Source organism: Schistocerca serialis, chromosome 3 (genome assembly GCF_023864345.2).
Source record: "Schistocerca serialis cubense isolate TAMUIC-IGC-003099 chromosome 3, iqSchSeri2.2, whole genome shotgun sequence".
Taxonomy (NCBI): domain Eukaryota; kingdom Metazoa; phylum Arthropoda; class Insecta; order Orthoptera; family Acrididae; genus Schistocerca; species Schistocerca serialis.
In genome coordinates, this window is record NC_064640.1 from 380,542,392 (window position 1) to 380,557,910 (window position 15,519).

Below are 15,519 nucleotides of genomic sequence, written 5' to 3' on the forward strand. Positions count from 1 at the left end.
TTGATATAATCTGCCTCTCTGAGCATCATGTGGCCACTGGTATAGATATGCTAAATGTTACAGGATTCAAATTAGCTTCTTACTTCTGTAGAGAAAATATGGAGAAAGGAGGAGTTGCCACATTTGTCAGAAACTGTTTTGATTTCCAGAATATTTATATTAATAAATTTTGTTCGGAACAGTGCTTAGAAGCTTGTGCAACAGAAGTAGTATTTCATAATAAGTCATTTATGATAGTACGTATATGCAGATCACCTTCAGGAAATTTTAACCCCTTCATAAAAAATCTGGAAGCTCTGCTGTCCCATCTCATGGTAAAAAACAAGGAAATAGTGCTTGCTGGTGACTGTAATGTGGATTTATTGAAAAGCTCTGTCAGTGAACAATTATTGCAGTAAGTAACACTATCATTCAATTTAGTTCCTACTATGAACTTTGCTACTAGGATATGTAAATGCTCTGAGACTGCTACTGATGATAATGTTTGTAGACAAATCTAGGGAAGAAAGTCATATCACAAAACCAATAGTAAATGGGCTATCTGATCATGACATGCAACATCTTGTGTTAAATATTGAAACTTGTCAGGATAAAAAATCTATTAAATCTGAGTACAGGAGGGTAGTAAACAAGTCAAAAATTGAGAAATTCAGGAAATTGCTCAAAGACATGAACTGGATAGATGTTTACAATACTTCTGGAAAAATTTGGAAATTTGTGGTAAGGTTTTATGGGACCAAACTACTGAGGTCATCGGTCCCTAAGCTGATGCCCTACTTAGTCTAACTTACGCTAAAGACAACACACACACACCCATGCACAAGGGAGGACTTGAACCTCCGACAGGGGGGAGCTGCTCGGACCGTGACTCGGCACCTCAGATCACGCGACTACAATACTTCTGACTCAAATGGAAAACACAAAGCATTCATTAATAAAGTTCCCTCCGCTTTTGAAAATTTTTTCCGCTAAAGGTAACTCAAATCACACAGAAGTCAAAAAATAAACCGTGGGTTACACAAGGAATAAAGATATCATGTGGGACAAAAAGGAGACTGTATCTCCTATCTAGGAACAGCTTTGGTGTTAGAATTGTAATGCATTACAAAGAATACAGCAAAATGTTGAAGCAAGTAATCCAGAAATTGAAGCAGCTTTATTATGAGAAAAAGATAATTGCATCAGACAACAAAATAAAAACTGTATGGGCTATAGTGAAGATAGAGACAGGTGGGGCTAAAGAAGGATGAGGAACAGATAGCTCTAAAATTAAATGAGACTTTGGTAACAAGTGCATGTAGTGTTGCAAACCTCTTAAACAAGTACTTCATTCCTGTTACTGACAGCTTGGGGTTATCAAGTTCAGTGAACTGTGCAATGGTGTATTTGAGACCGGTCTTGAAAAATAACTTCAGTAAAATGGAAATGACACACACATCTCCCAAAGAAGTAACATCCGTCATAAAATCCTTAAAATCTAAGTATTGCAGTGGGTATGATAACATATCAACGAAGTTAATCAAGGAGTGCCTGTGCAAGTTGAGTTCTATCCTAAGTTATTTGTGTAATCAATCTCTTATCAGCGGAACATTTCCAGATGGGATAAAATATGCTGAAGTTAAGCCTCTTTACAAGAAGGGGGATAAAGAGATACCATCAAATTATCAACCAATTTCACTTTTGCTGGCTTTCTCAAAAATATTTGAAAAGGTTGTGTTCAAGCGTCTCCTTAAGCATTTGACAGCAAATAATGTATTGTCCAAGTCACAGTTGGATTTCTTAAGGGTTCTGATATAGAGAAAACTATTTACACTCACAGTGAGAATGTAGTTAATTCATTAGATAATAAATTAGAGGGTACTGGCATTTTCTATGACCTGTCAGAAGCCTTTGACTGTGTGAACCACAGCATTCTCTTAAGTAAATTAGAATATTATGGTCTCACTGGCAATGCTGCAAAATGGTTTAAGTCTTGTCTATCTAACAGGAAACAAAGGGTGTCATTGCGAAAGACCTGTGCAGTAAGCAGTCTGTCTTCATTTGACTGGGGATTAATTACATATGGTGTTCCTCAAGGTTCCATCTTGGGTCCATTGCTTTTCTTGTGTACATTAATGACCTCTCATCTGTTACATTGCCAGATGCTAAGTTTGTTTTGTTTGCAGATGATTACAAACATTACAATAAGTAGCAAGTCAAGTACAGATTTAGAAATAGCTGATAATCAAATTTTCAAATACATTAATAAGTGGTTTAAAGCTAACTAACTGTCATTAAACTTTGAGAAGACCCACTGTGTGCAGTTTAGAACCTGTAACAGATTTCCTTTCAGCATTTGTATAACATATGAAGACATGCAGATCGTAAAGGTTGACGGTGTTAAACTCCCGGGATTACAACTTGATAATAAATTCAGTTGGGAAGGGCGTACCACAGAATTGCTTAAGCGCCTAAACAAGTCTGTATTTGTGGTGAGAATGATGTCAGATGTCGGAGATATAAATATAAAAAAACTGCATACTTTGCTTACTTTCATTCTGTTATGTCATATGGGATCATGTTCTGGGGCAACTCATCAAACGGAGCAGAAGTTTTGAGCATGCAAAAGTGTGTGATAAGAATTATTTGTGGTGTAAATTCAAGAACATTTTGTAGAAACCTGTTCAAGGAACTTTGTATTCTAACCACTGCTTCTCAGTATGTGTATTCCTTAATGAAATTTGTTGCAAATAAGAAATCTCTATTTCCAACCAATAGCTCAATACATAGTATCAATACTAGGAATAAGAACAATCTACATGAAGACCTAAAATCACTTACGTTGGTCCAAAAAGGGGTCCAATATGCAGGAACTCACATTTTGAATAAATTGCCAACAACCATGAAAAACATGGTTTCAGATAAATCACAGTTTAAACAGAGTTTGAAAGACTTTTTGTTAGGCAACTCCTTCTACTCTATAGATGAATATCTTAACAGAGACTGTTAAGCCAGCTTAAGTAAAAATGTCTGTTAGATTTCAGTTTTGGCAGCACTTGGTCACAACAGTCAAGATTAGGTGTTTGGTGTATGATACATTTATTAATAGCGCATAAAAATGTTTCATTTTGAGAGAGTGTTAATTCCGTTAATATTAGCTGTTCCAGTTTACCGCATTGTATTCACCTATTTTAACAATCTCCTGAAAAATGAGCAGAGTAGTAAATATTATATTCAAATGTTTTATGTTCTTATGTTATACTTTCTGACATGTTCCACACCCACGAGAATCGTCTCATTTTTTGGGTCTATGGAACAAAAACTGAATCTAATCTAATCTTCAGAATTCCAGTTGCTATTCATGCCAAAGCGGTTTCATAAACAAGACCACTGTTGAGTACTTTCTCCCACCCTTCCAAAAATGGCATATGTGGTTGCAGCCTTCCTTGGACTTACGAATTAATTGCAAGCTACAGTAAAAAGTAAGCATTCCCAAGATATCATAAAGCATTCTCTGGGGAAGGCAAATGAGAGAAAATCCACTGCAAACAATAAAAAAGCTAAACTGAAAAACACTCCAATACTTGCTTTATGCCAGTACTTTAAATCTTTTTATAATGAAAGTGGCTCAGAAATAAGCTGTTCAGTACCTGCACCACAAAAAGAAAAATGGGCACAAATTATGATGCACAAACTGAAAACTAAGAAGTCACAGATGATCCTCATGTCGCATCAAAGTTGATTAGTGAATATTTTCATGAAGCTCATCCCCCCAATACTCATTGATGGTATCTTCTTAGCCTATAAAAAAGGAAACTTCAGGTATAATCCAAGACTAGGTGGAACAGTTGTCACAGCATGAATGAAATTTTTCTTGTGCCTGTATGGAATTGAAAATTCTAGACTGCTGCTGTTACAAAAGTGCCCTCCATTCTATTAGCTTTATATTGGGGATGGTTGATAGTACTTAAACACCACACTTTTGCCGTTAGGAGTGCATAACAATGTTTCGTTTTGACAGTGTGTCAATTCCGTAAATATGAGCTGTTCCAGTTAACTCAACTAACAGTAGAGGTGCTGAGTTGTCAGAATCCAGTGGCTTCCTCCATCAGAGAAATGTGTATTTTCAGTATATAATTTTACAAGGCCCAACAAGAAGATGTGACAGTTTCTAAAGTCTGCTAACCCAATTATATTTTAAGATAAATTACGTCTAACATTCTTATGTGAAATTTTATAGCAAAGTTCTGATAGTCCTGAAGTACAGTGAGATTTTTACAATTTATGGTTGGAAAATTCAGTAACGTGCATCTGAATAATAGGAGGTAACTGACATATTGCTGAGTAAAATCTGTTTTTGTCCCAGTAACTACTGTGACTTGTCTTAGCAGTGACTTCTCATTCTCACTGCACATGACATGTTAAATAGTTGTGGATTATCTTGTCCCACCAACAGCTGCTTTCTATTTATGTGTATGCTGGAACATGATTTGAGTAGTGTTCAGTTGTTTTGGCAGCATCCAAATAATGCTGTGGTCCTGTGTTCCCAGTGGCCAGGCAAGATATCTCATGTTTGTGGTTTATCCATTGAATCTTTCCGAGTCAGTTTGGAATGTAATATGTGACGTGCTGTCTTGCTGAATTTACGGGTCTACAGTGATGTGCTCTAAGTGTACAAAGTGGGGTGGGTGTGATCTAGATTGTTCAACCTACATACTTGGCTTGGATGCTCTAGCCACGATCAAATGCCGCGAGATACCTTGTCTGATCCATCCTGACACCACAGTACTGTAATGTCTTGCTAGAGGGGCCAAAACAAAACGGCAGGGCCCATTGCTAAAGTGGAATACTGTGCCTGTGCAGCAGCAGAAATATTGTACCTGTGTCAGGCGAATCCAGCAGCTAAAGAAGTTATCTGGAATGGTGTGACACAGCTGCAACATTACTACTGTTGTTGAATTAGTGAACAATACTCCACTTTCATCATTTTTCGGGAGTATACCTGGGATATTGTTCACTCCTGTACTAGTATTTTGGCTGACAACTTTTCAGCCATTCTCATTGTGAGTTGCTTACAAGATTTTTCAAGCACTTTACACTGTGAAGTAAACGTGTATGCATCAAAGGTAACACTGTTGGTAACTTCAAGGAACACAATACTCCACTTTATTAGTGGGCTGCACCATTTTGTTTTTGCTTTTGCAGTGGCATACTTTGGTACTGGGACTTGATGATATCGTGAAAGCGATGGATCAAATCAGTCAGATAGATGCATTGTTTTTTTACTTTCAAAATGCATTTGATCCAGTACCACACATAACCTTTCCAAAAGGCACTTGATTCAGTACCACACTTGTGCTTTCCAAAAAGCAGTAAATTTTCAGAGTGTTCGGAATAAAGTTCCTGAATTTACTACCCTCCAGGAAGCGTGTGGTGCACAAATTATTCTCGGGACTGAGGCCTGGCTGAACCCTGAGACAGGAAGTTCTGAAATATTTAGTGAGGGTTTGAATGTGTATTGGGAAGACAGATTAGACACCGTAGGAGGTGGTGTCTTCATTGCAGTTGACAAAAATATTGTGTTTACTGAGGTCGAAGTAGAGTGTGATTTTGAAGTTATCTGGACACGTTTAACAGGGCTAGGAGAAATAAAGGTAATTGTTGGGTGTTATTACTGGCCACCAGGTTCCACCATAACAGTTCTAGAATCATTCAAAGGGAGTCTACACTCTGTATCGCAGAAGTACCCAGCTCATGCTACATTAGTCGTTCAACCTACCTAGTATAGACTTGGATGTCTATGGATTCATTACAGGTAGTACAGACAAGCCGTCGTGTGAATTTTTGAACACATTATCCGAAAACTGTCTTGAGCAGCTAAATCGACAGTCAACGCGTAATGAAAATATTTTAGATCTGGTAGCCACAAACAGACCAGACCTCATCGACATTGTCAGTGTTGAGACAGGGATTAGTGATCATGATGTTGTCATTACAACTCTGGTTACGAAATTTAAAAAGTTGGTCAAGAAGGCTATGAGAGTATTCTTACTAGAAATAGCAGATAAGCAGTTGTTAGCATCCCACTTAGTAAATGAATTGACTTCATTTACTTCCGGTACGATGGACGTGGAAGAATTATGGTCAAATTTTAAATCACGCATTGGACAAGTACGTGCCAAAAAAGTGGATTACGGATGGAAAAGACTCACTGTGGTTTAACAGCGCAATTTGGAGAATGCTCAGGAAACAAAGACAGTTGCACTCACTGTACAAGAAAGATCGGGAGAATGAGGACAGGCAAAAGTTAGTAGATATTCATGGTGCTGTAAAAAGAGCGATGCGTGAAGCATACAACCACTACCACCGTCATACCTTAGCAAAAGATCTTGCTGAAAACCCAAGGAAATTCTGATCTTACGTAAAATCGGTAAGCGGGTCGAAGGCTTCCATCCAGTCACTCACTGATCAGTCTGGCCAGGCAACGGAAGGCAGCAAAACGAAAGCTGAAATTTTAAATTTAGCATTTGAGAAATCTTTCACGCAGGAGGATCGTACAAACATACCGCAGGAGTCTCGTACAGATTCCCGTATGGAGGACATAGTGATAGACATCCCTGGGGTTATGAAGCAGCTGAATGGGTTGAAAATAAATAAATCGCCAGGTCCTGATGGGATTCCAATTTGGTTTTACAGAGAGTACTCTACTGCATTGGCTCCTTACTTAGCTTGCATTTATCACAAATCTCTTGCCCAACGTAAAGTCCCGAGCGACTGGAAAAAAGCGCAGGTGCCGCCTGTATATAAGAAGGGTAGAAGGACGGATCCTCAATATTACAGACCAATATCCTTAACATCGGTTTGTTGCAGGATTCTCGAACATATTCTCAGTTCGAATATAATGAATTTCCTTGAGACAGAGAAGTTGCTGTCCATGCATCGGCATGGCTTTAGAAAGCATCACTCCTGCGAAACGCAACTCGCCCTTTTTTCATGATATCTTGCGAACCATGGATGAAGGGTATCAGACAGATGCCATATTCCTTGACTTCCGGAAAGCGTTTGACTCGGTGCCTCACTGCAGACTCCTAACTAAGGTACGAGCATATGGGATTGGTTCCCAAATATGTGAGTGGCTCAAAGACTTCTTAAGTAATAGAACCCAGTACATTGTCCTCGATGGGGAGTGTTCATCGGAGGTGAGGGTATCATTTGGAGTGCCCCAGCGAAGTGTTGTTTTCTATCTACATAAATGATCTTTTGTATAGGGTGGATAGCAATATGCGGCTGTTTGCTGATGATGCTGTGGTGTACGAGAAGGTGTTGTCATTGAGTGACTGTAGGAGGATACAAGATGACTTGGACAAGATTTGTGATTGGTGTAAAGAATGACAGCTAACTCTAAATTTAGGTAAATGTAAATTAATGCAGATGAATAGGAAAAAGAATCCCGTAATGTTTGAATACTCCATTAGTAGTGTAGCGCTTGATACAGTCACGTCGATTAAATATTTGGGCGTAGCATTGCAGAGCGATATGAAGTGGGACAAGCATGTAATGGCAGTTGTGGGGAAGGCAGATAGTCATCTTCAGTTCATTGGTAGAATTTTGGGGAGATGTTGTTCATCTGTAAAGGAGACCGCTTATAAAACACTAATACGACCTATTCTTGAGTACTGCTCGAGCATTTGGGACCCCTATCAGGTCGGATTGAGGGAGGACATAGAAGCAATTTAGAGGCGGGTTGCTAGATTTGTTACTGGTAGGTTTGAGCATCACGCGAGTGTTACGGAAATGCTTCAGGAACTCTGGTGGGAATCTCTGGAGGAAAGGAGGCGTTCTTTTCGTGAATCGCTACTGAGGAAATTTAGAGAACCAGCATTTGAGGCTGACTGCAGTACAATCTTACTGCCGTCAACTTATATTTCGCGGAAAGACCACACAGATAAGATAAGAGAGATTAGGGTTCGTACAGAGGCATATATGCAGTCATTTTTCCCTCGTTCTGTTTCAGAGTGGAACAGGGAGAGAAGATGCTAGTTGTGGTACGAGGTACCCTCCACCACGCACCGTATGGTGGAGTGCGGAGTATGTATGTAGATGTAGATGTAGATTCAGTACCACACATATGCTTATTATCAAAAATATACTCATGTGGGGCATGGAGTGAGACTTGTGACAGGAGGATACAGCGTGTTACCTTGGATGTAGAGCAATCAACAGATGTAGAAGTGAGTTCACATGTTTCCCAGGGACGTGTGTTGGGACCCTTGCTGTTCATGTTGTATATTAAGGACCTTGCAGAAAATATTAATAGAAATCTTAGCATTTTTGCAGATGGTGCAGTGATCTATAATGACAGACTGTCTAGGAAAAGCTGCACAGAAATTCAGTCAGAAATTGACAAGATTTCGAAGTGGTGGAAAGATTGGTGAGTCACGGTTGCAATTTGGTGACATACAAATATTTTGTTGTAACAATTTGTAGGGACATGAAGTGGAATGATCATACACTCTGTCATAGGTAAAGCAGGTGGCAGACTACAGTTTGTTGGTAGATTACTTGGGAGATGCATTCAGTCTACAAAGGAGGCTGCATACACAACACTTGTGTGACCCATCCTAGAATATTGTTCGAATATGTGGAGTCTGTACCAGAGAGAACTAATGGGGGATATTTAAAGAATACAAAGAAGGGCAGCACAAGTGATCACAGGTTTATTTGATGCATGGGAGAGTGTCATGAAGATGAAGTGAACTGGCAAATGCTTTGAAGATATACACATACTATCCTGTGAAAGCCTACTTAGAAAGTTTCTATAACCAGCTTTTAAGTGATGAATCAAGGAATATATTACAACCTCCTACAACTCCCTCCCATAGGGACGACTCCGGAGACAAACTTATACTAATTACAGCATGCACAGAGGCATTTGAACGATGGTATAAACTCTAATAACTGGTACAATCAGGTGTATCCTCTTCAATGCACATCACAGTGGTTTGACATTTATAGATGTAGGTGTGTACCAAGACAGCAGGCATGTAACTGCAAACAAACAAAAATTTAACTTTACTTTTTTGTGTATTTGTTCTCTGCTCATGCTGATATTGGTTTTTGTTCAAAGTTCATTTTTGGTGTTCACTCTTTTTGACAACTGCAGAAGCTTATTTTTGAGGATTACTGTAATGATATGGTGTGCAACCATATTGGATGCTCAGAAATGACAACTTGGGTTGTGTGGAAGTTCATACAAGAGCAATATGGCTACACACGATCATCAGCGCAATGCCTCAGGGAAAATGTTTAGATTAGCAAATATTTTGACACAGTTTGTACATTACATCCACTAGTACAGTGAATGGTGGGCACAATTACATATGCCTGGTGTTGGAGAAGTTAATTCAATTTTGAACAGCTTACAACTTTTTGCGTGGGTAGGTGACAACAGCAAATCAAGAAATTGACATTAATTCATCATTTTACACTCAAAGCAGGTACTGTGTTCTCTGTAAAAACACATTGTATTGGAAAGATAAGTGAGAAAACAGATCTCCTTTGAAAGATTCTAGTATTGATTGATTAAGATGTAGCCTGATGGATCATTTCTCAAGTAAAAATCAAGTCAAAGTCCCTGAATTAAATTATGCTGAATTTTGGCCTGTGTTGTGTTGTTGTAATTAGCGATGGATGTTGATTGATGTGATTACACAACCATTGGGCTCTTTCATGGTACAAAGCTGACAATTTCAGTAAAGACACTAAATTTCACTAACATATTGAAATAGGAATAGTTTTTGAAGTGTGAAATAATTTTTTAAAATTGCATTTTTAATTTTTTGATGAACGTATTTTCGCATATGCTGAGTGAGTCCATGCAGTGTGTTAAATAATGTCACTCCATGACAGAAACTTCGAGAATACTACATTTGAAGTGAAAAGTGAGTAGAAATATGTATAAGTCTTTTTCTTTGCAGGCTGTGCACTTGGATTTCCTGTCTTCAACGACAGTGAACACCTTAAAGAACACAACTGGTCGACCAGGCATTGACAATGATTTGGTAAATGTGGCCAAGGTACAGCAATTTCTCTTATTGACATTATTTGTATCATCTTACCTTTGCACAACATCACAGATGCACATAAATATCCTCATCAATAATTTTCTCCCATTATAACTCAGCAACATCTTTCATGTGAGTTTCGTTTTGATAGTTCATCGACTTTGATATTGTGGTTGTATTTTCCTCTCCTGACCTTCAACCTCTGTCCTTCATCTCAGTATTCAATTGTTAACCACTAAACATTTAAGTTATCTCGGTAATATATGTCTCTCGGACACAATTTAATTTTTTGTAAGTATGTGTAATCTCAGTGTGTTAACTGTATCTGAAACAAATTGCAGATACTTATTGAGGAAATACTAAGAAATTCTATGATATTTACGAGATGACAACTTACAACAGGTTCATCCAACATCTCATTATGAATGGTTCAGGAAAATCGTAAGTTGACTAGAAAGCATTGATGCATAAAATGAAGCAAATGCTGTGTAAATGAAGCACTGTTGTGGTCAGCATGTTCAGCCTGTGCAGGAATATCTAGAAAATGCTGAATAGTTTAAAATGGCAGATTTTGCAAAACTGCTGCCAATATTTAAAAAAAAGAAAAGTGCCTTTATTTTGGATAACCATACCTGTTACAAATGTTTCATAAATATTAAGTAAGCAAAAAATTGCCATATGCAATTGCTGACGTTACTTTTTCTGTACTTTATCTATAAAAGGAATGGAAAAAAGTGGGTTATACTGTTGCAGTGGAAAGTGGGATTCAGATATAGATATAAGTATCAGTTATATTATTTGTCTATAAGAAAATAACTTTCAAATTTTAAGTTGATTTGTTAGGACTGGGAGTTGGTTGACTATGCAAGGTGCTGGTAAAATACTGTAATTGTGATGAGGAGGTGAAGGACTGAGATCATAGGATGGTAATCATTATTTCAATTTTAGGTGAATTTCCTGAATCTGTATAAGTAATTTCTGATCTGGTATCGCTTAGAAGAACATAAATAATTCTTTCCACCACCTGTGTGCTACGCCTCTAATCGTGTCACCATGGATGGAACATTATCTTAGAGAAAAAAATGTCAACCTGACAACTGTTCCGTGAGAAAGAACGTAACAGTGTTATCAGCAGGTGTATGAACCTATCTGTCAGATCCCTTTGACCACTTATATGCGCTATTGTGTATCATATTAGCCTTCTGCTCAACAGAAGAATAATTTTGTTTCCATAGTTATTTTCAAGCTTTCCTCCAAATTGCAAGTTTTGAGGAGTTGTTTGTAGGTGTTGCTTTGGTCATTTTGTGTGGTAAATTGTAGTATGATTTACTGGAGATTATTATGGACTTAACTAAGAAATATTTACTTATAACAACTTCTAAATGCAGAGTGTTAATGCCTTCTGACAGCCTAGTCAGGTTAATTGTATTGCTTGAGTTGTTGAATGCACTCACAGTGTGCTGTATATTGAAAGATATACTCTTCTGTGGAGCAGATCCATCTCCCACGAAATCCTAAGACTGTACAGACAAGTTATTTTTTAGTGTGGAAAGGGTTGACAATTGTAAATTGAATATGTAGCTGTTCATTTGTAAGAAAAATGCCCAAAACTGTGATAGTGCCTATCAGAGAGGTGCATATCAACATTGATAAAAGTGGCATATGATGTGGAAAAATAGTATTTGAATTTTTTGGCAGAAAATGAGGTGAAATGTTTTAAGAAATTACGAGTAATTTATTCTTGAATGCGAAAGCAATGTCATCTGGGTAGTGGTGAGACCCTGGACTCTCATTTGCAAGGACAGCAGTTCAAATTCGCGTCTAGGCATCCAGATTTAGTTTTTTTTTTTTTTTTTTTACGTTTTCCAGAATCTCGTAAGGCAGGTGCTGGGCTGGTTTCATTGAAAAGGATGTGGGCAATTTCCTTTGCAGTCTGGACCTTAGCCCTAACGACCTCATTGTTGGGATGTTAAAGCCTTATCTTTCTTCATTTTCTTGAATGTCGTATATTGTTAATGTACCTGTGCTCCAAGTGAGGGACACTGGTCTCACTTTTAAATATACATTAAAGTTTTTTGGGCTCACTATGTATGACAAGGTTTCATAGTATCTGCACCTAGGTCTTCATGTCTACAGATGTAAAACCACATAATGTTCTACCAGGATTTTGTCTGGTTCCTGTTTGATTGTTAACCTATGTTAAATTTGTAGATAGTACACAACGTGAGAGTGTTTGCTTGCCTATAAGTGCTTTGTAAATCCAACACTCTGCTCCATCTCTCTACTGTGATGCTCCTTCTTAGTATTCAGATGTGATTGCTCGCAGCATATTGAAGTATATCTCATGTTGCCTGTTCAAAAATCATAAGTATTCTTATCTCATGTTGCCTTTTAAAAACTCATAAGTATTCTATATGTTGCTTAAGGTGAAGATGGCTACATGATGTTAGCCGGTGCCTATAAACTTCCATACAATCTACATTTTTTAATATCATTTTAAGGAACAGGATGTAAATGTATTTAAAATTGAATAGTTGACTTCAATACAACTCATCTTAGATGCAAACCAACAGGACTTTACCAATGGTAACTAGCAGGATAGGAATCTGCTGACATTATATACACAGATATACATAGAGTGATACAATTTTGCGTAAAAATCTTATCATATTGATGCATTAAAATGGATAGCTGGCCTTAGCCGCTGACTCAACATATTTTTTATTTTTAATATGTGTCTACACAACAAATGAAATTATAAGGAACATCGCCAACACACGCAACACTATAGCTCACAATTGACGTGGAACTAATGAGAGTGAGTCTTTGCGCCATGTGATGATAATAGTTAAAAACTATAGATTATGCAACTATCAAGTTGGAAAGGATGTAAAATGTGTGGCAGTGTACATGATAAAAGAATGGCATTTTGTAACATACTGTGCTACACATGTTCATAACAGACTGTGGTGTAAGAGCAACACTCATATTCAACATTATGAATCATAATGGAGGTCTAAACAATCTCGGGCAATTTTTATGTCTTAGTGATGGTACAAGGTAACAACATCAGATTATTCATTTCATTGAAATGATGATAAAAACTGCATTTAGCTCTGTGGATGATGCTTGCCAATTGCATACATAAAAGTACAATACTTAGGTTTGTGGATTATGTTGTAATCTTATATATCCAGTGCACCATTGCTCAAAGCCACTTACATAAATGTATTTGTTTGTAGCAGACTTTGGGCTATACTCTGTACATGGATGGTATTCCCACTCTTATGACGAAAACCTTAGATAATCAGACTTCATACAGTTTCTAGAGTGCATCAGGTGATTTACTCATAGTACTTGTCCACATGTAGGTTGTAGCATTGCCTGTTGAATTCAATAGAAGGTGGAAGCCATTGTACTTTAATTGCCTTCCTTAGACAAGGCATAATAATAATAATAATACGTATGTTTGTGTTGTACGAGAAGTGCATATATTGGGTTAAATATTTTCAGGGACTAGGTGTGATTGTGCCAATACCTTTGCTATTGGCAACTATCGATAAGGTGGTTGGCTCATCAATTTTTGAGAAAACATCTATTTTATGTCTTAGATCTGAAGATGGCTAGATTGTTAGCCGGAATTAGTAATAAATCCAAATAAAAATTTCGTTTGTGATCTTGGCTTCATGGGTTTTCAATCCTTAATAAATAAAAAATTTACAAGAGATTGTATTTCTCATGGTTGACAATGTCACCAAACCTAACAATACATTGAAATAGTTCAGTGTATGTCATGTAATACAAATATGGCATGGTCATGGTAACATGTTTGAATGTACTTTGTTTACTGGTACAGTAAATGGACCTGTATGTGGGTTGCACTTTTTTCATTTGAGGTATAGAACCTCATATTTGTGACTGTATGCATTATGCCATTTGATGGTAACATTTGATGGCATTACATGTTGCATTATCCACATTGCTTTTCATATCATGCCATGCTGAGAAATGGAAGCACATAATGTAATTTTGTGTGGTGTTGCTTGATAATGCGCAAAGGGGCAAAAACAGTAAACTGCCATTAAGAGAAAGTGAATGTTTCTTATAAAAAAGCAGCTTAACACAAGAAAATACTTTGGCAATTTAAAGTTACATTAATCCATTTCATCATTTCTCAAGGAATGGGACACTGAGAAATGATACAGAATTGTTAAAGATGTAATTATTATGACTTTGCAGGGTGGTTGTTGGCTAATTCTCCTTTTTTATTTGTAATACCTCAAGACACCTTTTTCTGATATTTGATTTTATTTTGAACTTGTTACTATGTTTGTATTTTAATAATCCACCATAACAAGTATAATTATTAATAGTAGTGTGGTTTGGAGGTAACAAGTTGGTGAATGTGATTTTTACCTAAAACCGTACAGATAAAGTAAATCAGAAAGGATTTAAGAGAGCCACAAAGCAGTAGTAAAAATACAGAGTTGTATTTTATCATTGTTTAAATCTGGGACATCTGTTCAAAAAATTGAGTAAGGGTATGTATGGTGTGCAAAAATGCCGTTTGTAATCATCATTATCATCTTACAAGATAACATCAGAAAGACATAGAAAGGCAAACAAGCACTAAGCTTTAAGACAAGTTGCAACTTCCAGTGGTTCCACTAGAAACACTAAAACACGTAAAATAGAAAAGAAATAGGGATTAGGGTGCACATTGCTTGTTCTCTGTTTCAGCTGAATGAAATGTTAAGGTGTTCAGCTGTGTACACTTGGGGTACTGGTGTAGGGTGATGTGACATCAGTAATGACGAGGACAGACTTTCGTGGACGTTTAACAGAGAGATGTGGGATGCATACACCTTTCTGGCACTCCTGGTCTAAGTTTTCAGTATTTGGCTGAAATCAATTTAGGTGAATGCCTGAGTACTTTGACTTATTCAATGTAGTTTGTCTGAAAAGGGCACAGTCAATGTTCATGTCCCATCTTTTCCTACTATTCATCCATGTGATGAATCTCTAATGACCTCTTCATCATTCTTGTCAAAGGTAAACATATTGGGAATTATGACTTTAGTACAATTGTAATGGTTATAATTTAAACAGCAACCATACTTGAGTTATCTGGTGTTTAAATTGTAAACCTTATTGTTGTAAACTGGGTCTTTCTTTTTACTTTCAAGTAGGGTTCGTGTACACAAAAGTGTGATTTTATTGTTCAAATCTTAATCAGTACTCGCCGGCCGTTGTGGCCGAGCGGTTCTAGGCGCTTCAGTCCGGAACCGCGCTGCTGCTACGGTCGCAGGTTCGAATCCTGCCTCGGGCATGGATGTGTGTGATGTCCTTATGGTAGTTAGGTTTAAGTAGCTCTAAGTCTAGGGGCCTGATAACCTCAGATGTTAAGTCCCATAGTGCTCAGAGCCATTTGAGCCTTAATCAGTACTATAATTATCAGTATTGCACACGGAGACAA

The 15,519-nt window shown here is 37.4% G+C and overlaps 1 protein-coding gene across 3 annotated transcripts in view; it reads left to right on the top strand.

Moving 5' to 3' along the window:
• The window catches only part of LOC126470218 (ATP-dependent helicase brm), a 386,916-nt gene that overhangs the window by 30,505 nt on the left and 340,892 nt on the right, over window positions 1–15,519 (top strand). For 2 of the 3 annotated variants that reach the window (XM_050097899.1, XM_050097901.1), the window contains exons 2-3: window positions 9,957–10,055; window positions 10,385–10,484. In XM_050097899.1, coding sequence (XP_049953856.1) covers window positions 10,429–10,484 — 56 coding nt within the window. In that variant the 5' untranslated portion in view covers window positions 9,957–10,055; window positions 10,385–10,428. The remainder of the gene's footprint in view (window positions 1–9,956; window positions 10,056–10,384; window positions 10,485–15,519) is intronic. The other variant, XM_050097900.1, reaches the window with a different exon arrangement.